This window comes from Patagioenas fasciata, chromosome 14 (genome assembly GCF_037038585.1).
Source record: "Patagioenas fasciata isolate bPatFas1 chromosome 14, bPatFas1.hap1, whole genome shotgun sequence".
NCBI lineage: Eukaryota > Metazoa > Chordata > Aves > Columbiformes > Columbidae > Patagioenas > Patagioenas fasciata.
In genome coordinates, this window is record NC_092533.1 from 6,198,307 (window position 1) to 6,223,129 (window position 24,823).

The window sequence follows — 24,823 nt, forward strand, 5'->3', positions numbered from 1 at the left end:
GACCACAAAGAACTTGCAGCACACAGCAAGCCCCACAAAGTTAAGGACAGAGTTTCCATCCTATGAAAGGGCAAAGGAGCAGTTAAAACCCTTGCCAATATCCCAATGGATATTGTAGAATGCGAACGTGCACCAAAGGTTAAAACAACATCCTGAGTCACATATGACTTGGGGAATACAGATACTAAGGAGACTACTAGGACTGTGCAGCTTTCTGGAATTCTGTGCCAGATGAGCCTCAGTATAAATGAACTTTGATATTACAAATATTCAGGGGTCTGCTCCTCTGCCAGCTATTGACCAAGATACAAACTCTAGCAGAGGAAACTTTACATTATTGATAGCATCAAATCAGGAGGCAGTATCTTTTACAGTCCTCCCCCTTAAGTGTCTACTATGCCCAGTTACCAGAGACAGCAAACTGAGCAGCTTAATATTTGGCTGGGCACAGTGCAATGGCTCTTGTATTCCCATGTTATGACCTCTATAACTAATGGCTAGTAAAAACAATAAAAAAACCACATATGATTTGGCAATTGTATTATACAGCATAGGATCTTCAGATATTTCTGTACAAGTATGTTCTACATGCTCAAACGTGATGGATAAAACTGCATGAAGGAGTTAGGGTTAATTCATTACCAGCTATGTTCAACCTGGTTTTTCTGTATACAAACAAAGTACTAAAAATAAGGTCCAAATCTTAGAGCAAACTGAGCCTCCTTTTAAATCTGATCTTCCACATGTAAATAGTCCTTTTATTATTTCTGTGAGAAAATCCTTTTTTTTTTTGTTTTTTTTAATATATTAGAGCATCATGCTGAAGGACAAACCCCTGATGGACAATGCAAAATATCTTCTTGTCAGATTGTTGCAGTAGTTTGCTGTCATCTGCACAGAACAGCCTTGAACCAGACAAAGGAGTGTGCCTTGGCTTATTTCTTAAATGAAGCTTCCAGCTTTCATAAAAGGCTTGATTTCCTCCTTTTGTACTCAGTTTGAATGATGATTAAGCTCTCGAGAGGCTGCTCTTCTTAATTGTCAGGCATCATTTTTCCTAATGGATATTACATGGACTTCACACACAAATTCACTTTTACTGCCCTCCCTCATCCATAGTAAGAATGACAAGCGGATGCAACGCTATCAGGAGATAGTTATAATTGTAAACACAAAATGCAGATATTTGGTTTATGTTCTACATAGTTATGATTTTAAAAATATAACTTTCAAAAATGTAACTAAATATAGATATCATAATCAGTTGTTTTCCAGGGATTGGGGTGGTATGTGATTGTTGGGTGGTGGTGGTGGTTTTTTGGGATTTGTTTGGTTCTTGTTTGTTTGCTTGTTTGTTTTTGTGGGGTTTGTTTGTTTGTGGAGGTTTTTGTTTGGTTGGTATTTATGGGGGGTGTTTGTTTGTGGGGTTTTGTTTTCGGTTTGTTTTGTTTTCATGGGGGTCTCCCCCCACGCCCCCATTGGGTTTTCCATGTTTATCCTCAGAAAAAACACACTATTCCTGATGATTGCCTGTGGTCAGGTTTGGGATCCCCAGGCAGGCAGCCAATTCTGCTCTTGGTTACTTGGAGTAATGCCAGTAAAAGCTCTGGGTCTGATTAGTAGCTGATATAACTGCGGATATCCACATTTGATACACGCTTTCGAAGGACTATTGCGAATAATTCTGGATGAAACAAGGCTTTCTGGGAGGGATTATCTGCTCTGTGGGGTTCTGTGCCAGCACCAGCGCTGCTCTCCTGACTTGAGAATTGCTTTTTCCTTCCTCAAATGTTTTCCAAAGTGAATTTCAAAGTCGTGCATGGACAAACTCCAGATCTCCAGATTTAAAACTCATACAGCCCTCTGTGCCAAAAGAACCAGAGCCTCAGGGAATGTAATGAACGCAACTCATGAGAACAACCAGCTGACAGCACATTAATACACCCTGAATGTAGAGAAAACTTGCATTGGCAACGCATGGAGCTAAAGTGATTCTCCAAGAGAAAACCTCCCAATTGTTCCAGGCTATAAGTAGATATCAGCTCCATTTCTGTTCCACCAAGGGTTAACTGGACTCAGGAACAGCATGAAAAGACAAGAGGATATGGAACAAGAAATGAGTCAAAGGGAAAGAGGATTCCCACCCTTCTCACAGAATTAATTAGCAGCTCTTTGCCATCTGTCAAACACAGGAGCATCCTCCACCTCAGAGAATGGTTCCCTTCACCTCTGCTGCCTCCTGAACCAGCGACTGGCACCGGGCTGGCAAAGCACAGACAGCAGCAGAGCTGCTGCCGATACCAGCAGGAAAATCAGAAACCCAAGTCAGAACACAGTCTTGAGGATGAGACTGGATAATTTAGACACATCACAAAGGGCTCATTATTGTTCCCTGAACCCCTCGGTGGGGAACAGCCTATTGATGTTACTGTGACGCTTTCCTCTGACTCAGTTTCTCTCAGATCCTGGCATCACGAGTCTTTCTGCCTGGTGCTTCCCTTTGTCCTTTCTGTTCTTTTCTCTCTCTTTTGCTTTGTCTTTTTTTCCCCCTTTAACAATTTTCAGTCAACCCTAGGGAGACAGTCCCACTCTTATTTGCTAAAATAACTAGTAGTTAAATGACTGACATTTAAAGCAATATCTTAGGCTTCAGCATTGCTCCACTGGGAGAAGATACAGTGATGAGTGTGTGGGGAGAGGGAGGAATACGACATGGATCTTTTTTCTTATTTCAGGCTGTCTGTAGACTCCAGCAGACATCATTTCTGCTGGGGCGCTTATGAAGAATATATTTCTAAGTGGGAGACCGACAGAGGGCTATCCATGGGGAGAACAACCAAACCCCACAACACAAAACACACACACCACAACATAAAGTGTAAATCAAACTGGAGATCACTACACTGGAAGCCTCAACAACAGAATGTTATTGTTTTTTGACTACTTGTTTTTGTCCTTGCCTTTGGAGTCAGTGCTGCAAAAATCATGCTGAACTGTGCCAGCAAGTGCAAAAGGATGCTCAGGACCTGACTGGAAGCACATGGTGCTGCTCAGGATTTGGGTGCATTAACAGAGCCTGGACATGTGTGGAACAAGTCCCCACAAGACATGGTGTAATGATGCCTTTGAAAGATCCTCGTCAAAAATAACCATTAGTTGTTTGTTCTGTTCTGGTTTGGTTGGGAGAGATGGATGGACATCTGCATTCACACCTGTAAAATCCTCTCCCACATCTCGGTGACACTTTCCCATTTTCCACCCAAAAGATCTCTCCTCCCAGCAACAAATACAATCAGTCAGCAGCCACCTAATTAGCAGATCGACTATTCATTTGACTTGTCAAATCCCTCAGGAATTTCACAGGATGGAGTTTTCTTATGGGAGACCTTTTATTTGAACAATTGTCTTAGAAAACATCTGAAAAATGAAGAGAATTAGTTTCTCTGCTACCAGCCATGTAAAGTTTCACCATTTAAGCTCCCCCAGTTTTGTTTCAGATGTTTATAACAGGTAAGACAAGCTTGAATAACATCAATAATCCCTGTGTATGGCCACAGTAAAGGTGTGAGGACAAGATTCATCAATGTAAAAGAATATTGCAGCCAAGGGGGGGCTCAGCTCCCATGCTGCCGTTTTGCTGAAATCTCCTGATGAATCACCTCTCTGCCTACACCTGTTCCTTGCACTGGCGAGCCTCTTGTAATATCACTGTGTGTTAGCGTATGTGAATACATAGCTAAACCCGGTGCCATGCCTCTGGTGGGAATAGCAGGCACCCAGCAGGAAAAAAAACCCAATACTAAAAACCCTACAGAAAAAACTCCTGCCCAAATTCCAGACAATATAGCTTTGCTTTCTTTTTCCAGTCCTCCAAAATGGAGAGCTCAGAGGATCATTTTGGAACCCCTCCCCACGAGTAGCTAGTAAAGAGATTCTCATTTGGCTTAGCAGGCACCTATGGGTATATGCAAATAATTGCTTTGCAACCCACCGCGTGTACTTGTCGCTGACAAAAACGTGGCAGCAAGTAGAGAATGTGTGCAGTAGTGGGTATCGGGTGTATTAGTTTGGAAGTGAAGAGGCTGTGGGTGTTTATCACTATTACTTGCGCATGACAAGCCAAAAAGGGTTATGAAAACCTAACCAGGAGCTGCTGCTTCTCTGCTCTGAGCTGCTCTGCTGGGCTATTACATGGGCACAGCAATGCTACCTGACAAAATCAGTGGCTCTGATTTTTAACACACACCTGGTGGGCTTAACAGTGCTAATAAATTGCACAATCTACTTATTTGCTCCCTGGTTTGTGAAGTTTTAGGGTACAGTCTGTTCTGGCCTCCAAGAGATTTGGGCTGGAAACACTGTAAAAATTAAAATGGTTTCCCAGAGCATAACCTGACTACAGAAAACAGGTTGCTAGCAAAACCCCCGAATATGGTGACACTATAAAATTGTAGAAGTCACTGCTCCAGTACTGTCTCTGAATAATACTTCAAGTTTGAAACAAGAAAGCTTTGTAATTGGAAGACCTCTCCTAACTTTTCTTCCTTTGGGTTTTCTCTACTAAAAACCTATATGTTAATCATCATCTGGGTACTTTTGGTGCAGAGTGGACAGATGAAAAGACTCACACCTGTGCCATCTACAGAACAAAGGTGATGGGAAAGGAAGGAAAACAGCCAGATAAATCCCACTTTTTCCTCCAATTCCTTTTATAGTCAGCTCTTGGTTCTTTATACAAGAGAACAAAAAAAGCCTAGAGGCAAGACAACTCATCTCTCTGTGACTGAAAACTCACTCCCAACCCAACTGGAGCTTTGGGAACTGGGGTTTAGGTCACCCTTGGATTTTTCTGCATGAGATTTTTTTCATAAGCTTTCAATTTGAAGGCTGTTACTCATCTCTTTGGCTCATGTCATGATGAAATCCCCCTGCAGAGAGCAGAAACCAGAAGTAGGCTGCTTGACACCCTATATTGTGTAATTCAATACTGTGCTTTTCCTGCACCAGTGACATAGGCTGCTCAGCTGGAGTCCATACGTTACATCTCTCCTCCCTGTGAAAATAGCCTGGCACAGCCCCAGTGACACGCTGCAAATGCAGTTCCGCTGCAAGCTCACGTGGGGAAAGTTAATACCATTTCTATCCCACATGCAGATTTCTTCTTCTGGGAAAAAAAACTAATATGGGCAAGACACAAAAGAGGCCTGTGGTACAAGGATCTATGGGGAGACCTGACACAAAGGCTTCAAAGGTAGCAAAGGAACAGGCGCCTTTGAATGCATCCCAGGAACTAGACTGAGAGGACAGGGAGAGGTAGGTCATTTACCCTTTCCTACGCAAGCAGCTTGGAAATGTACTGCAAAACATGACATCCTTAAATATCCTAACCCAGAACTGAGCACTGGCTGTGCTTTTCAAAAGAAGGCACAGGAGAGGGCAGGAGGTACCCAGGGCCCCAGAGAAGTGAGCAAGGAAACCTGGTGTAGCAACCTCTCTGAAATAGGATGCACCAGCAAACACTGTGCAACTGAAATACCTGATTTGTGTGGCAGATCAGAGCTGCAGCTTTCTCTCTTTCTTGCAAGTTTAATTTCAAATATACTCAGTATTTGAGAAAGCGGTGGAACCAGAATCACTACAGCACTGTAGACATCAGAATGTGTCCTTCTGTCCATCACCACCTCGTGGCTCCTCCTAGAACATCCTACAAACATCTTTTGTCACCGTCCTATCTCACATCCACAGCTGAAGCTTCCAGCAACCCCTGCTCCTCCCTGCTGGGCTGCTGTCCTTTTGCGATCCCCCCTTCGTGTTCTGCCCCAAAATAGCCCCTGCCATACAACTCTGCCCCACCACTCAGTCTTCAGCCTTCCTCTCCTCCTGGCTGAGAAAAGATGCATTGGGATGGGAGGACATTTTGCTGTGGTGGTATTTGCCCTGGGGGTTTGGATCCCCTTCACCCACAAGCAAACACACCTCCCTAGAGATGGGAGCCTTGCTGTCTTAGCTGAACTTCAGCACCTCAGCCTAATGAAGATTTTGCTCTCTCTGACAGCCTCTAATCACCAGCTAGCCAGTTTACCGAGGGAAAATTATCCTTTCTGCTAGAATTCATTTTTATGACACCTACCATAAGAGATTTAAAAAAAATTAGGCATTATAATGGTTTATAGAGGGTATTTTTATAATCCACTAAGCTGTTTTCCATTTCCACTGATATGACATCTCTCAGCTATAATTTATAAATGCCATCAGTTAACAGGCACAGAACCTTATCCTACGATTTCTCTTCTCATATGCTTTCCCAATTTAAACTTTCTGTTAAATCTTTGCAATGCTGCTGAATCCAAAGAGATTTGGCCATAGCTGGGGGGTGGGAAAAAAAAGTTTAAGAAGCTAATTAGTGTCACTGGATTTGGGGCATCCTCTCATGAGAGAATATAGAGGAAGCATGTCCTCAATAAATATCTCGGGCATTTAAATAAGGTTAATGCCCCCTCTGCACATCTACCTCTAGTATCCTCAGAAAATAAAAAGTTTTATAGGCAGTAAGTGACTGCTTTCCCATATAGGGAAGATGAGGACATCACATCAGGCAAACTGACTTTTCAGTGCGTCTGACTGTCCATATGGTTATTTTTGTTATTGATTGCAAATCAGAAGGGAGTCATTCTGGGAAGCAAAACTGCATGTACCAGGGTCCAACTCAGGGATGTCCTGGGAGAAAGCATTTATTTACAGCCCTCCCATAACTTACTTCATACTTTAATAGCACCACAGAAATGCCTAATGATAATTTTAATTCTTGCAGTAGTTAGACGTTTTCTCCTTTTCTCTGCCAAGCTCAGACTGGAAAACTCCAGGCCTTGCCATGGTCACCACTACTAAATCACAGCAGGGAAAACAAAACCGAACATATATTTCTCCTCATTTGCATTATCTCCAGCATATCTACCTTGAGTCTGATGGGAAACCTGTATTGGGCTGCATCTAGTCTTGTGGTTACAGAAGGTCCTCACTTGGGAGGAGTAAACTCCAACAAATTCATTCTTGGTTGCTTCAATGTAGGCATGAAGAGATCTCCTTAACTTTGTCTAGGTCAAGGATCATTCATAGTCCTCCCAGGGACTGTACAGACTCCTCAAATACATGGTGGCTTTCCAGTCAAAACCAGTTAAAGACTTAGGGAGGGAAGTGCCCCCAAACTGTCTTCCTTACATGGCATGGAGAGGAAGCTTGAAAGACACACAGAAGGACATCTAATTCTAGTGGGGTGTCAGGCTTGGCTCAGACAAACAGAGGATCCACAGACTTTAACCTTCATTTTCCTAAGGAATTTTGTGTATAGAAGAATCTCCACTCAACTGAAAATTATCAATGATCTTTCTTCAGGCCTTCAAAACCAAAAGAGAAGATTAAGGGCACATCGGCTGAGCTGAAAAGCTTCACCCACCGCAAGGCTGCCTGGTGCTGCACAGAAGTGAAATCAAGAGAAGCCATCATCCTCCGTGCAGAGGTTGGTATTTTAAACGCATTTCTGCGGATTTCTTCCCATCAGGAGATTAAACGCTTCCCTGCGGGCAGCGGGAGAGGAGGAGAGCTGGTCCAGTCCATTCTCTGTCAAAGTAGCTTACTCATGTCAGCATTCACCCCCAGCACCGTGCCTGTCCCATCTCTGGCAAGGCACAGCGGTGCCAAGGGTGTCAGCCAAGCTGGCATCCATATGGGCCAAACCCCAGAGCCACATTTGGGGAAGAAGACAAAGACTGAGACAAGCAGGTGAATCATGCTGTTGTCACCTGGGGAGCGGAGATGAATGAGCCTACGCTGCCGACATTAAGGACATTTTCCTGCTGTCATAACAGCAATGGGAGAACAGATGGCAAATAATATGGATCGTGGCCACTCAGCATGGCCCCTTGGCACTTTCATTTTGCTGGGCTGCTCTGTGGCAAAGTCTGCTTGGTGGAAAATGTTCCGAAGGATCCTGAATACAGAGGTAGTTTCTGTTCACCCACTCAAGCATCTATGTGGCCTTTACCCATATGCTGCCTGGCACTTCCAGGAGAAAAGGAGTAGTTCCCCCGTCACTTCCCAGACGTCATCCCCTGCTGCTCGTGTGACAGCAAACACGGGAGAGCTTGCCAGGGATCTGTGGACGCTACTGAAGGGGAATCAGATTCATCAGGAAGAGCAAGGACTGTAAACATGAGGCTAAGCAAGAAAAGGAGGCCAGCGTGGGACTGGCCAGAAATGCAAAGCTGTGTCCTCTCCTACGAGCAAGTACTCACTCTACTTTCTCACCCCTGGCAGTCACAGATAGCACATTCCCCCTTCTGAACACCCAGTCTTTGCCAGCTAAGCGGATGCTGCTGAATTGGAGGGGGCTCAAGATATTGCCAGAGTGGCTTCAGTTGTGCCTCAGTACCAGCCTTTCCTCCTTGCCCCAGTCCAGTCTCACCAAAAAAACACCACACCAAAAAATAGCTACCAGGATGAGCGTATCTAAAAAAGCCTCAAGATGTAACTTCCCCCGAAAGTCGCTCTTCATATACAGCCTCACATACAAGAGAAATAAAAGCTTCTGAGACAGCCAAGGTCTCAAAGGCACAGGTAGGTCATTTGAGGCTTGAAGTCAAAGTCTCTGTTAACATTAGGACATGTCTGGAAAGTGATTAGATTCCTCTCAGAAAAGCCTACATAGCCCATTGCATGTGGTGCTGCTCCTTGAGGACCTCAGACTCCATTTTCATGCCAGTGTCTTCACCAATTTGCACAGCCCCACAGTTAGAGCCACGGGACACGGGATCAGAGGAGGCATTTCAGTACACGCTTTAGCTGTTCTCTGTGGATGGGGCCAAACTGCAACAAATGTTGATTAAAAGACCGTGTTAGTGGCTGCATTTAATGCACTTGCCACAAGCCTTCAGTTCCCATTTATCATCTGTCCCTGATCGTACAACTTGCCAAAAACTCATTTTTTTTTTCCCCTCATGACACCCTTGTCAATAATACTTTTTTTTTTTTTTAACTGCTGATATCTTAGCATATCCCCTTGCGTATTTTTCCCCCTCTCACTTTTTGAGAAATGCCATAAATAAGCCATTAGAACTCCTCAGTCATCTTATCTTGGCAGGAGATTCTTCTAACAAACCACAAAACAATGTGTGAGACTGATGCAATATCCCAAAGCGAGATCTCTCTCTGGAAGAGACGAGGATCTGGGGAAGGGGATCATCTCCCATGCAAGGTCCCCCACAGCATCATGCCAAACCAAGACAGAGTGGAGGAGCTGAGTGCAACAATACGAGACCTAGACCCTCCACCACAGCACAGCATGGCTGGGTGCGCTGTCCTTTCCCCTCACCCGGGGGCAGAAACAGCCAGAAATGGGCTGAGCACCCCTGCCCACCCCTGCATGGGCAGGAGGAAAGTCAATCATGGGAGCAAGCCTGGTTTAGCTGCATCAGACCCTGTTCTGCAGCAGACAGAAGCAGCATCACAGAACAGATGAGCAGAAACACACACCTTCCATGAAAAAAAAAATCATTGAGCTGTAATCCTGGCTTTTGGTTTGTTCTTTCATAAAAAAATGGTTTGGATAAAATAAAAATCCATTAATCCTGTTTGTGCTACACTCAAACCAGACCCACAGGGACACCCCGTATCACATGGAACACACTATATCGCTTTTGGTATTGATGCTCCTGGAGAAATCAGCAAATATTTAAATGCCTTTAAATACCTGACTTTTGATATTTACAGGCCTAAGCTAACAATTGAGTTGCCAAATATTTGGTAAACAATGGTGAAATACTTGGAATAATGGTGAAACATTGCTGTGAGAGCTTACTAAACTGACAACACAGAGATGCAACAGGCGAACAGCACAACATCCATGAGATGGTCAGGACGTCGGAAACATGGGGCTTGCAACAGTTACAGGCACAGAAAGGAGCAGAACAGCCAAGAGCAAAACCCCGCTGCAGGGAAGAGAAGAACCAGCAAAAATCAGGGCGGAGCACAGTGTTGCTGGGTGAAATCTACAGGAAAGGTAAAGACAGCAGCGACATGATCACAGACCACAAAATCCCCTCGAGTGCCTTTGCATCAAGTGAACCTGCTTGAGAAAGAGCTTGATCTCCAATCCAGGAAACCGATAGTGCAGAACCATGTACATGTAGCTCTGATTTCCATTCACATCGAAAAGATGCTTGAAAAACAAAATTAAGACAAATGCTAGCTTTGCTTGGAATAATGCATGCCTGCAAATTACAGGAATAAAGGTTAAACCACATCAACCAAATAAACATGAAAACTAAGAAAAATAGCTGCAGAGAGACACAGTGGTCCATCACCTGAGGGCATCCCATCTCTAGTCCAAGGCTGCCAGACACACCAGCACATCTCACCACCTCTCCTACTGACTCTGACAGCAAATTCCCTTGAAGCACGTTGACAGTCTGGGATTTTAAGTAGCCAGGAGATAACAGCAGCCAAGAAGACTGCCGTGAGCTCATAGCTGCTGCAAAGAGCATAATTAACATGGGCTTTCATCACCTCACTGCTCTCTATAACAAATACTCCTGACAAAGGTTCAATTTGGGGTGCCCACATCAGACTGCTCAACATCTGCACCAGGGGACCCTGTGGGACCCTCACCTGGTGCATCAAACGAAATGCTGGGGAAGCACACTTCTGCAGATCTGCTTAGACCACAGATCTCTGGGTGCAGGAGCTTGTTTGGGGCTGCAGAATGGTCACGCAGCCCTGTTCTTGGTGTATAACCCCACACTTTCAGGGAGCAAATGGGCTGACATGAGCGAGGCACACGGAGGGCAGAGGAAGCCGCACTGGAACAGCGTAAAATCCAGACCAGGCAGCAGCAGGTGCCAATTGTAGGTGTGATACTGTATGTGGTAGACTTAACCTGCCAGGCATTGCATATACAGATTTCATACAAGGGGGCTGGAATAACCTCTTAACCACCCATCAGTATTTTGGGCACAGAGAACAAAGCAAAAAGCCCTCATTTCTCTTCAGGAATTTTTCAGACCAAGGATGCTCTCAGACTTTTCAGAGGAAAGAGCACATTCTGCTGCACATCCCTGGGCAGTGGTAATCACAGACTGCTCCAGCTAAAGCTGCGAAAAAGAAATCCCAATGAGGAAGGCAATTTATTCCCAAAGATGGACTCATTTCTGGCCTCCAGGTGCCAACTCTTAAAGCAAATTCTTTCAATCTCACACAGCATCTTTAAGAAATGATAGATTGCACTGGATGAGAAACTGTCTGCTCCCTGATAATAAATGAGTTATTAGCAAAGGTAGCAGACTCCCAGATCCATTTGTGATCCAAAGGGGCTTACAGCTGCTTCCCGTTTTCACAATGCCAAAACCACAGAACACGCAGACAAGCAAGGGATGGGAAGGCAGCCTCCTGTGCCTGTCTGCTTGCTGCTCTCCCGTGGCTAAATGGAGACTGTCAAGTGCGATTTCCTTTTGATGGAGTCTGGTTTTTTTAAATGTAAATTTGCTGTTGTTGAAAGTGAATTATTCTCTGTATTGGCTGCAGGCAAGGATAGCCAGAAAAAACCCTGCAAAACTCACCCCTGCACGCTACACCTCTGCAGCAACTCTTGCAGCTCTGGACACAAACCATCCTGTAGCCCAAGTGCCCGCAGTCCCACAACAAGGCACCTCATTCCTCCAGTCCCCATACAGCTCAATTAACACAGACAGCTCTGAGACAAACACACCTTCACCAAAGGCTCCTGCAGTCCCATCAGAGGATGCTGCTCATCTTGACCCCAATTCCCTCCACCCTCAGCATCCACCACACTGCTCCAGATTTCACTGCACAGCCCTGGGAGCCACGGGGAACTTTTTTAAAGTTGTCCTGTTCGTGTTGCTAGTTTAGATTCACACTTCTATTTTCCTTCTCAAGATAGGCTCGAAACAGGAAACCTGAATGCACATCCTTACCAAACCCCTCTGAGACTGCTGTCAAATGGCAAGAAAATTCAGGACCAGACCACAGTGGGATTCAGAGTATCCCAGGGATTTTCAGGTGTGTTTTGATCCAGGTTTTTGAGTGTGATTTGGCTTAGCTGCTAAAGGGTGTTACTTTAGAAATTACTTATTTTTAAATCCAGGCCACTTTTGGTTTAGTTGTTTTTTTTTTCAAAAAAGCTCATGAGATGGTTCCAGTGCCACAAAGGGCTTTGCTGTACTCTTCCCATTAGAGCTAGTGGGTATTGCTCAGTCAAATCCCCAGATGCTATTTTGAAAACACTACAGTTAGCATCTGTAGGCATTCCTTCCCTGATGATACCCACTCTATGATACCCTGGAGCCTACTCCTAGCGAAAGGCAGTATCAGCCAGGAGCAGCACATCGATGGAAACAGGGAGAAAGATCTGCTTAAAGACAGCAAAAGCAAACGCAGGCACCATTGTCAGAAAGCTGCAAACACTAATGCCAGCAGTGCATCCGTGAAAAGGGAAAAATTAAAGACGTCAAAAGCATGACAGCACGTCTCAGGACTACAGCATGGCCCTGCCCTTGAGGGGCCACTGCAGTCCTGTGCCAAAACAAAGGTGAATCTGAAAAGAGCAGTTTCTATGCCATGTACATATTTTTTTTCACTTCTTAGCAATACAACAGGATAGCACAACTGAAAACCGCCTGTTTGCAACGTGATACCTGTTTTTATCAAAACCTTTACAGTCTACTTACCAGAGAGAGCAAGAAAACGTTTGGTACCACTGAATTATCACTTTCAGAGTATTGAAGAATTAGCAGAAGGACACAATACAGCTGCCGACACTCTGGGGTAGGATTCATCTCACCTACCTCTGAAGGTCTCACAGTAAGCTGTCTAAGGCAAGCTAATCACCTTGGTTCCCCATATAGAATAGGGAGATAAGCAGGCACCTCTGGATAGCAATTCCGTCCTAAGATGGTTGTCTAAAACAGTTCAAAAGGATTGCTTACATTAGCACGCTCTGATGATTACAGAGGTAACCTTCATGAGTAACTTAGATGAGGTCAACTAATTCTTAGTCAGAAAAGTGAGAGGGGACACATTCCCTTCTTAATGCTGTAAGGACTAAGGACCTGCTGGTTAAGGATGCTGTTAAGTCATGTAGGCAGTGATATAGCACAAGCACCCTGTGCCAAACTTGGACATGGTTCTTCCCTCTCTTCTTCCACAGCCATCTGGCAAAGCTTAACTGATATAAGCACACAATTCTGTTGCTTTACCTGGTGCTTCACAAAGGAAGTAGAAGTTTAATTAGGGGACAGTGCGTTCAGCATTTGTGCTGAGGACACATGTAAGGGCTGCACCTGAGAATCAGCTTTGCTGGGCTAAAGGTCACCAAGCAAAGTTTAGGAACAGTCTCTCGGCTCACAGCTGCTATCCGAGAGGATGCATGTTGGTTTTCCCACTTCAGAGTTAAGCCTCACTAACACTGTGACAGTGCTTGAGTGAGAGTTTCCTCTTTAATAGAGCAAGCCTGTACTCCAAACTAGCACTAGTTACTCCACAACAAAAGGCCATATGGCTTTTTGGGGAAGGGCTCATCTCTGAAGGTGTGTGGTTGCTCTGGGAACAGGGGTGGAAAAACAGGGTGTCTCTTATCTCCTACTTTGGGGCTGCACAGTGAACTCACTGCACCCCTAGTTATTAGCACATAAACACAGGCATGTTCAGGAATACGAAGAGCTGGTTTTCTAGTCTGTAACCCCAAACAGTCGTCTTCCTGCAAAACCTGCAACTGCTTTGGGCTTTGCGGGCTCAGAAGAGGTGCTGGTAACTGCTCCCTCCAAAGTCTCTGCTGAGGCTGGCAGACAAGGCTGCTAAGGTGGAGGACATTATGATATAGGTAACTCGATGTCAGAAATTTGCCTGAGTTCATCCACACATTTCTTGTAGATTCCCAAACAAGTGACAAATCTTAACTTCTGTCAGCCAAGGCTAATCCAGGTCCCAGCCTCCAGCAAGGCTCCACTCTCCCCACAGTCTCTCCCCTTGTTGTCCACACAGGAGAAGAGCACAAGGACTCCCAGATTACCATCCCCACACCTCAAAGCTGCAGACAGTGGGTTTTGGTTGGCACAACTGTAGTCAGCCAAGCAAAAATTAACCCAGTACTAGGACAGGCTGAGAGACTGAATTAATTCTGATTAAATCCATGTAATGCACTCAGTTCTGACTTTGCTTGGGATGAACCAGGGACAGCTGCTGTGCCCAACTGTTTTCCCGGGACAGTGAACTGGAAACGACATCACTGCGTGGGCTGTACCACAACTCGCTTCCCCATCCTTGCCTGCAACGGCACTGTCCCCTCGGCCCCTTCACCCGTATGTGGTTTGGCTTTCTATTATTTCCTTCAGTAGTTCATTAAAGGCATTAATCACTTTCTGCACGAAGACATTTCTCCTGAACTCCCTACAGGCCAGGCCTCTTTCTCAGCTGCGGCTCCGCTGGCTGCCCAGCCCTTTGCAGACACAGCGCTGGAGCCCAGACCTGGCTGCTTTTGCCCTGATCTGGTCCCTGCTGGACACAGATCAGGCGGTCAACCCCCAGCCTCCCCTGCCACGTTTGCTCCAACAAGAGCCTCCTTTCCAGCAAACATTCACCGTATCATAGTCTACATCTCAGTATTTGTTGTCATCCTTTTCCCTGGCCAAACAGACCCATCTCAGGATCAACACACAGCCAGCCATGCATGTGCGTCATGCAGTAAGCCATATATGAATGGGACACACCATGCAATGAGTACGCTATGCAAGACTGGAAAAGCACCATGGCATGTTGGGACTGTCACAGCAGCAGCAAGAGGTCTGCAGGCTGTGTTAGACATGCTGGCAGTTTGCAGTAATCTACCCCATGCAGGGGATTCCCTGCTCTCAGCACTGAGGTTTGATTCCGGGGTAGTTGCACCAAGGACAAGGGATGCCAGGAGCACACTGAGCTACAGTGCTTGCCAGGTGGGAGACAGCAGCAGGCTCCAGCTCAAATTTGGGCAGAAGGGGGAAGAGCCCTCAGAAAGCAAAACCTCCTGTGGCTTAGGTAAGGGCCGAAAAGAGACAACTTCAGCTACAGCATGTCCATGGCCCCTCTAGAGCTGCTGCCTGGTCTCTTTCCCACACTGGACCTCCTGACTCAGTATTTCTTCTCCATCCATGTGTGCTCTCTGTTGGATGTTGCTCTCCTGTGCTCTCCCCACAAGCTCCCTCACCTGCTGGTAATTTGTTTCTGCTGCTCACCTGCCAGAACAGCAACAACATCCTCCTCCTCATGGATGGCACTGAATCAGGTGTGATTGCTGCATGGAGAAAAAGGTAATAAGGCTCAGGGCTCTCAAGGGATTATTGGCAGGTTGGTGAGAGAAAAAACATATCAGTGTAGTCACTGATATCTTGCTCATTGAAGCTTACTGCTAGTAAATATCAAAGAAAAGCATTTGGAAGGGCAGGGAGGTGAGAAATAGCCCTTCCTGTCACATGAGACCCTTCCACCCTGCATCCAGATTACCCACAGCAGCTTCTGTATCTCTCAACCTTTCATCTCCCTCCCACTTCATCTCTATTAGCATCATTAGAAGAACCTTGCTTATTAAATCAAGGTCAAGACTCCTATAGCATATAGAGATGCACACACATACGCTATATCCACATGAGAATCCTGAGATCAGTTGTATGTTACATCTCTATCTTAAACATCAGTTGTTTTCTATTGCACTCCTCCATGATGTCAAAAACAAATAAAATCAAAGAATGAAAAGACCCTCTTGAAGAAGCCAAGATAATGGCAAGTTGTAGCTGTTCCTCGCCTCTTCATTGCCTCTCACTGCTACTTCCTCAAGAGATCAGTCAGTTCTGCAATGCATATGCACATCTCCTCCTGAAATGCAGCCCTGGATGAGGATTGGCAAGGGTTGGTTCACTTAAAATAGGGAAAATATCTGATATATATTAATAAAAAGAATAACATCGCCAGAGATTTTTGTTTGTTGTTTCGTGGTGGTGTGGTATGTTTTTTTGCGCTTTTTTGTAGTTGTTGGGGTTCTTTGGTTTTTTTTGGTTGGTTGGGGTTTTAGTTTTGTTCTTTTTGTGTTTAAGAATGCCCCAGAGGAACAAGTGGGCCCAGCTGCTAAAGGACAGCATGAGAAAATCAACTAGAGACTTGCAACTTTGCAGGTTAATGAGTGATCAGTTCAGCAGGTGAGCAGGGAACAGTTTCTGCCAGGTGGCATGCTGTTATTATTCTAATCATTCAGTATTATTTTGAAATGTTTTTTCTGCTGGGATGATGGTGGATTGCTAATGGCTCTGTTCAGCCCTTCTTCTGCATTTTGCCTCATATTTGACTTACTCAGGAATCCCTGTAACCTCCACAAAGAACATCCCACACTGTACCAGACAGCCCTTTTCATGGTGAAAAGTATTACCCTGTTTCAGTGCTACATAACTGAAAGCAGAGAAACAAAACTTCATCTCTCTTTAAAGCAATGCAGTTGAAATAAATGCATCTTTGTCTTCAGACTTGTGTTAATACCTCACCCCAGAAAATTTGGATCTGCAGAATATTAAAGTCTCCCTGACTTATTGCCTCTTTAAGGAGCATGTTGATTCTGTGTTTGCTCTGAGCTCCACATGTTACTGAAGCTCACTGGTACTGTTTCCATTTCTACTGGCAGAGAGCTGTTGCCTTTGGGGCCCTAACCCTATTACGGGAAATGTAAACATATACATCTAAAATTCCCACTAGAGTTTCAGAAAGGAGCTGCGAGCTTTCCCACGCTGCCTTCCTTGCAGCCCCATGTATGTTTCCACTCTCACCTTGCTAATATGCCAAAAATTAAGCCCATGTGTTTCTGGCTTAGTTGGATCCTTACCGCACGAAAAAGCTTTATTTTTAGAGAAGAAAGGATAAGCTGCGAGTGAAAACTGTGACTGTCACACAATGGACAGGTCTGGCCTCTGCTGCTCATTGCGTTTCAAATCCCTTCTCTGCCTGCTGCAGAGCCCAAATTTTACCTCACTGTATTTTCTGCTTGTCACCAATGAGTATTTGGGATCCTTTCCAGGTGAGCAGATAGATTTGCAGGTGTGAAATTCCCCTTATTCCTCCTCTGATGTTTCCTAATTGTGTCATGTCACCTTTTCTCCCCAGGCACCATTCCCTGAGCCTACAATAAAAAAAATTATAAAAACAGCCACACAAAGAATAAGTGCCCGCACACCCTTTGGAGATAAACTGAGACCCAGAACTAGGGGAAACCCGTTCCTACAGGCACTGCCAGCCTCTCGGCCTCACTGGCCCACATTCACCCAAGATTTCCCATGTCCAGATCCATGATGGCAGACAGACGACCTGCCCTGTCCGGGCAGCTGTAGCGGAGAAGAATGTCTCAGCACTCGTGTTTTAAGTGTTTTCTCGGGGAAAGCATATGGGACAAGCTCCCACCTTCAGTGGTGGCTATGAAGGCGGAGCACCCAGCACCCACCCCAGACCCCTGCAGAAGCCTTGGACACAGGGGGCTGGTGTCACCCCTAGGGCCCGCTCCCTCCCATTCATCAGGATTTCACCCATCAGCACCCTTCTTAGGGCTGGACCTGCCTCCGTAAGGTGCTGGCACCTCACCGAACAAATGCGCACTTACTAGAAAGCTACAGCCCATGCCTGCCAGAAACTGAGCATCCTCCACCTCAATTTGATCTAACGTGAATTGATCCTCTGTGATTCATCTGCCTGCATCACATCTTTTCCTCTTACAAAATCTAAGGAGATGTGCTTTCTTGTACTACCTATGTTGTACTAATCAGACTGCATCTGATCATTAAATCCGTCTTTCTGTTGGCTTAGCTCACATTAAATAGTCATAGCGAGCATCCTGAGCCCTGCAGGGGAAAGAAAAAAATCCCAGAGCATTTACATGAGATTTCTGACACTGTGAAAATAAAAACAAGTCTTCCAACACCACAGCAACTACATACTATTACAAGGCTGGGCTTATTTAGACTGTGGAAGTTTAATTATAAAAGATTGCATTTTAATTGATTGCTGCTAGAATAATTACAGCAACACCTTTCCAAGAAATGGCGACCATCATATGTTTGTCAACAAAGAAGCTCCCTTTAAATTCAACACGCAATAATTGTTTAATTAAGCCAAATTTAGATCCTCATTTGAGAACATTCAAATGTTTGCCTATTCCTTCCCGTCTCCGAGAAGTAATTTAAGAGATAAAAAGCAATCTCCAAAAATACTTTATCTATATACATAAGCATCCAAGAACAAGAAATACTTCATTTCATAGCTGATCTGGATCTAAGCTTGCTGCTATTGATAAGAACATAAGAACAGAGTGAGTGATCACTACAAATCCCTCTCTAATTGGTGCTGGGAGGCCTTCATAAAATATGAACAGACTTCAAACTACATATTCATTTTCTAATATGCAGAACAGATGCAACTGTTGATATTCTAGCAGCACCCACAGACCGTACTCACTATGAGGACCCCACAATAACTGTACATGTGCATACATGGAAGGAGATGGATAAGAAAATTCATTGGTTTTCAGCTTCCTTACAAGTTTTCTTGAAGTTACAGAATCCTGCTGCTGTCCTGTGCAGACCTCTGTTTCAGGTGCACTCTGTGTTTCTGTGTGTCCTGACTGTCCCTTTCTCAGTAGCCCTAAGCACGCAAAAGCCGACCACTGCATCAGCAACGTTACAGGGTTCAGTGCCGAACGGAGGTTTTTTTAAGTCGCTGGTCATCCCTGCAAAGCAGCCTGGGTTTTGCAAGGACAGTTGTATGAAGCTGGTGACTCACCTTCTGCAAGTCCCGCTCAACAGGACATGTACATGTACCTCGGGAAGTCTGTCTGTGTTCCCTGCCAGGAATATCTGTCCCTGACCCATCGTCCTTCCTGGGCAGCGAGAGGAACCACTGTCTGCCCGACACTGCCAGGGCTCACCCAGGAACTCCAGCCAGAAGCCTAAAGCAGGAGTCTGCACCACAAATTAAATAAAGCTATGGAGCTGTAGCTGAAACAACTCATATACCCCAAGGAGCTGGGCTACACACAGGGTGGGGATGCACATTACATGGGCACAAATGGAGGCTGAGATGAAGAACAAGAGAAAACCATACCCAGCATTGGTTGTCTCAATTAAGCAGCCTCTCATCTCTTTGCTGCCAACAGGACACAGCGCTCATGTCCTCTGCAGACCTCCCAGGGCAAGAATTTGCAGCACTCTCCTAAGCTTCAGATCTCCTGCATCCTCTCATCTGGTACAGAGCTTCCCTCTTCCCGTACTTGCAGCATCAACCCTGGCGCACTCAGGCACAGCAAAAGCCAGCAAGGCAGAGTTTGCTGGCGACTGTGTTGGGGACGTAAAGCTCTTTTCTAAACATGGATGAAGACAGAACCTGTGAACATGGCTTTAAAGCTCATCAGAAGGGTTTTGCATGGCTATTACAAGTGACTAGGCAAACCTTTCAGCTATGCCACACCATCATTTTACCCTTTACAGTCACCTGACACTGCTGTATGCTTCTGCTCAAGGAGGGACTCTAAATTCATCTTCCCCCTAAACAATTGCCTTCGTCTGCAAAGAAACAGCACAAAAATATAGAGTCTCCTAACCTTTACTTAAGAACCCTCAATGCAGCAGGTGTGTATTTCCATACTGGTAAGCCACATCACACACCGAGCTGCAAACAGAGCCTGGTCATTACCATCTATTCTGTGGGATGGAAGCTATTCAGGAAGATATTTCAGTTATTGAAATGTGTCCATGTTTCAGCGATGCAGCAACATTAGCATCAACCACATGCGCGAAATACGAGGTTACTGCACACTGTATCTACTACCTATTTTTGTTTCCTTAATGATTACTGTTCGCTTAAAATCATAACTACTGATGTGTTATGCACAGGGACCACAGAACCCGTAGATCAATGCTGCCCCACACAATCACTCTGTAACGATAACAAGTCCACAAATGGAAGTGTCAGAAATGCGAAAGTTATTGCTGGGCTGTCACAGAGGCAGCCCAGTGACAACAGCAGCCTCCTGATATTTTACAGATTTATCACTTTCATGGGTATTATTGTTACCAATTTATGATCATCACTAGCACATCATTAACAGCTCCCTATCACTGTCACCTCTGCACAAATGGGTGCATCTCATACTGTAAATTCACCCACTGTCATGCCAAAGCTTGCTCATCCTAACTGGCATGCAGATCTATGTCAGGCAGAGGTAGACAGTGTCACAGCTGATGCTAAAATACATTTTGCATGCGATCTCCTTAGACAGGGTGCTGTCATTTTGCTGCAGTTCATCCTGCCACTTAAGCATCGCCCCACAAGCTGCCCAACGAGGTTTTTTGCTTCTGCTGTCACCACTGATTCTTAATATATATTCTGCATTTTGAATGATGCTGCTTCAGGCACTTGCCATAAGGGCTACATTTAGCATATTAGGCCAGATCCCAGCACAAGGTAGGACTTGCTATGGGGCCAGGGCCTATTAGTTGTCCCCAAATGTCCTGTTGGAGACTCCGATAGGGGCAGCACCAGGTTTACAGGGTCCAAACACCCTTGACTTAACCATCCGAGAAACAGGTAACGCCAATGACAAGGAAACACTGTGTTCTCTATCTCCATGGGAACAAAACCCGGTGTTTTTAACTGGAAGCATGGCCAGTCTTTCTCAGAAGATAAGGACCATTGCGTGGGCAGAGCTTTTATTCTCTGTAAATAAACAGATCTTTCTGCTGATATCTAGTCCTGGCAATTTGGAATTTGCTAGAAAATAAAGAAGAAGATAATTCCCGGCAAAAGTTTCACACCAGCCCTAGAGTACTAAAAGCAGGGCGTTGTGTTTTGTTTCAGCTGGGTTTATTTTGACTTTTTTTTTTTGTTTTATTTGGGTTGGTTTGTTTGTTTCCCCTGGGTACATGGAATAACACTGCCTTTTGTATTTACAAAACAAAAGCCGCCCTTCCATAATAGGGTAGAACTTAGGAAGTTTTTAATTATAAGAAAAGAAAAACGAGGGCAAGTGAAGTTGGACTGTGCAGAGTGCTCTGCTGGTCTGATCTAGGACAGTGTGCCCTACATAGAGCTCAAATATAACATCCTTTGGGAGGCTGCCTTGCTTCCATTCAGCTTTTGTGAGACCACCCGTGCCCCCGTGGTACTAATGACAGATTTCTGAAGCATAACTAGTATCATGATCTTGCTATCAACATTAATGTTGTAAACAAAACCATTAGCAGCAGGCGTCGAGAGGGAGGGAAAACTACACGCAGATGGAGAATTTATTCTAGTGAAATTCTAGTTTCTGCTTTCTTCCTGTGACCAGCACTGAAATAGCTTGTTCCCAGCCACAGTCAGCAACTCTACCCCAGGTGGGTGATGCTTTTCTTTTATAGGTACAAGGTCTGTATTTTTTTTTTCCCTATTTGTCTAGTTTTCCTGCCAAGGAAGTGCATTGGACTGAGCTGAAATAGTTGCTTTTCCTCAATGGAAACCTTGTAGTTGGCAAATAGAGGGATATTAAGGAAAACAGAAAAACTTCACGTGTCATTAGATGCTCCAGTGAAAGTGTGGCCAGATTATTACTTCTCTCCTGTGTCGCACTGGCCAGCAAACTCCTGCAATGTTGTATTTGCAAACCTTCCAACAGAAGTAATCGTAACTTTTTTTTCCTCTTCGAAGAGCCTTATTAATTCTCCTCCTGCACATTCCTGAGTTCTTTTTGCAGGAAAGCGTTTTTCCCTTCTGTGTATTTCTTAGCAGAGAGAACAGTTTGTGTCCACCTCTACCCCACTCTCCACATGACTGAACAGCAGAGAGGATGTTTCGGTGAATAAAAGGATACTACTGACATGAGCCATCAACAATCCAAAAGGCTCTACGAAGGGAAAGGCTCCTCCAGTCCCTCCTGACAGTCCTCATACTCACACACCAGCTCAGAGAGCGAAACTGGTGTCTGACACCAGGTCGAACTGAGAAATTCTTAGTGCATCACACCCCGGCAGCGCGAGCCCCTCGTGTGCAGCACCGCGCCGCTCACTCCCAAGGAAGCAAATGCTGCAACATCCCCTACCACAACCGCAGGGCTGTGTTACAGGTTTTGTTTCCCTCTGGTTCCCTCCTGGAGAACCTCCCTGGTTGCTGCTGCGTTACCTGGCAAGCCAGATTTTTTCTTTCCCAACTGTACCATATAACAAGAACAGCACAGCTCATGTGCTGTAGGAAGGTACAAATACACCTTAGGATTGATTCCATAGTGCAAATTCAATCTTTAAAACTCGTTTTTAGAGCAAGTGATTTCACCGGTTCTTGAAACTAGAACTCTTACCTCTTGGCAATTATTAGGCATGCCCCTTATTTGGGATCTGGACTCCACTTGCATCAAGCTGCTGTTTTCTACTAGGTTTGTTTTAAATCAAAAGGACAGATGGCTAAACTGGGGCTAGAGAAGAAGTTGTTCACACTAAACAGAGACTTCTGTGCACCCCGTGGGTGGAAAGGGGTGTCTCTGTTGTACATCACAGCTATAGGAAATAGGGGAATGAAAAACCTCAACATGAGTCGGGCAGAGTGTTAGAGAAACAAGAGGGAAGGAATTGTTGCGGGGTTTATATCACTTCGGAAGCAATGAAAGAGAAAAGGCACAACATGCTGAATAACCACAACACTACCTTACCCTTATGTCTCAGCACAAACCAAAATGATTCAGAAATCCTTCGCCCATGTATTCAGGGTTGTCTTACATAGACCTGAAAGGAGTTATACGTTTGGACCAGATGTCCCGTATTTCAGACACAAAAAGATATCAGTCAGGGATCACGAAACCAAAGTAAGAGAGAGCATGGCAAACACCGCTACTTACAGGTGTATGTCATTTCAAAGCTGTCGCTAATGTTCACAATGTCGATCTGGGGAAGGAGCTTAGGGGGTTCCGTGAGCTGAGACAACGCAAACCTAAAAGCCGCATGTTCCTGGGACTGTTGATTAGGAAATAACCCCCCTGGAGAGAAAAACAGAACAAGAAGAAATGTCTTAAGCACACCTGTATTAGCAACCTCTTCAGTCCAAAACACTCCTGTGAGCAGAGGCTACAGCTCCCCAGCCCAGAGGATGCCTCTACACTCCACAACACTCCAGCATGCAAGACCTGAAGGTTTCATGCCCACTGCAGATACGCTGGGAGCAGGAAACCTTTCCAGCCTATGCATTCTGTAATGCCTGGATCACATACAGGAGCCCTTATGCATCCCTGGGCCAGCAGCCTGCAGGGTCTGGATGAACCACAAGGTTTGAAAGCTCAACCTCCTCACCCCCCATAACTTTAAGGAAAGGAAACAGAATCACTGCCAATGTAACCTTTGTAAAGAAGGAATGAGTCTGTCTTCCTCCTCCTCTCACTTGCAATTAGGCTCAGTTTAAACCCTGCTTACTAAGGAAGGGTTTGTTCCAGAAGGGGTACAGAGGTTCCCCCACAATATGGGACTCCAGGGTGCTGGGCAGACTGGCACAGCACTGGGTGGATGGAGACAGGGTTACAAGGGTCAGAGTAACTTAGGACTCATGGCCAAACAACTGCTGCTACTTAAGTTCGCTGCATGGAAAATCCCTAAATTTAACGGGTGACAGTGGCCAAACTCAAAGAGGGCTGGAAATCAAAAGTTTGGCCTCCAAAATGATCCATCTGAGCAGAAGCACAGGGAAGCCCAGAACCAGAGGATGATACAAACAGGATAGGAACTGGGACCAGACTGGACCCAGCCTCAGAGCCTTTCTGCCTCCCCCTACCCCTTTCTGCTTGGAACAAAGTGCTGTGATAACCCAGCCCTAGGAAAAGTTTCCTGCTGCTCCCCCAGCAGGAAACTTGGTTTGTGGCAGATCCCCCTACAGCCTCCAGAAAAATATTATATTCAGACTGTCTAGTAATCTACACGCATTTAAAGGCAGCACTATTATTGGCATTTTATGAGTAGGAAAACAAAGGATTTTGCAAGAATGAAGAATTAAAATAAAGAAGCAGAAAGTATCAATTCCCGTCCTCCAGGGCAGATGGCTTGGGGAAGAAACAAATGTGCAAGGATCTGCTGTCAACGGCACTTTGCACGTTTTTAGAATAGAGGGCATCTCCTTGTTGTGTGGAAAAGGGCTATTTGTGCGTTAATATCCCCCTCCCCCATTCTTCCCACCTCCCAGCCTAATCATGGTTGTCAGAGGAGTAAGATGCTAGTATCTGAGTTCAGCTATTACATGTGTTTGTTGAAAGGGAAAAAACCTGGGATGTTGCACAAATTTGGGGTAAAGGGGAGGCAGGAAGGGAGGGAGACAGGGATGCAGCATCAACAGCAATAAAAGCACCAATTGTGCAGCTGGACTCAGGCAGGAGTTGCCTGAACTTGGTGCATTTGCAATTGATAGGCATTGGAAAGAGAAGGGACGTGGGAAATAAACCCGGCATGCAAGGGAAGAGAATTTGGGACCTGGTTACAAATCACCATCCCTAAAGATCAATGGGAGAGTAATAATAAACCCGGGGAGAGAGGGAGAGGAGCACCAAGAAGTTGCAGGAAGGGAGAAAGCAATCAAACAGGCACTGCTGGTGCGCAGGGGAAGCGAGTAGCATGAAATGAAAAGAGACTTCAATGCAAAATCTTCCTCCAATAGCTCTGCCCTTATTCTTTAGCAACAGCGACAGAGAGCGCCTGTTTGTTACCTCTCGTCCCAGTTACCTACAGATGAGAGCATCCTCACAGAAATGTAT

At 45.2% G+C, this 24,823-nt stretch overlaps 1 protein-coding gene across 4 annotated transcripts in view; it reads right to left on the minus strand.

The window, feature by feature from the left end:
- GRIA1 (glutamate ionotropic receptor AMPA type subunit 1) overlaps positions 1 to 24,823 on the minus strand; it is a 375,607-nt gene that overhangs the window by 98,459 nt on the left and 252,325 nt on the right. For 3 of the 4 annotated variants that reach the window (XR_010652343.2, XM_065849353.2, XM_065849350.2), the window contains exon 2: positions 22,931 to 23,068. The exons of the other annotated variant lie outside the window; for it this stretch is intronic. Coding sequence is in view for 2 of the 3 variants with exons in the window: in XM_065849353.2 (XP_065705425.1) it covers positions 22,931 to 23,068 (138 nt within the window). In the remaining variant the exon portion in view is untranslated. The remainder of the gene's footprint in view (positions 1 to 22,930; positions 23,069 to 24,823) is intronic. 4 annotated transcript variants of the gene reach the window in all.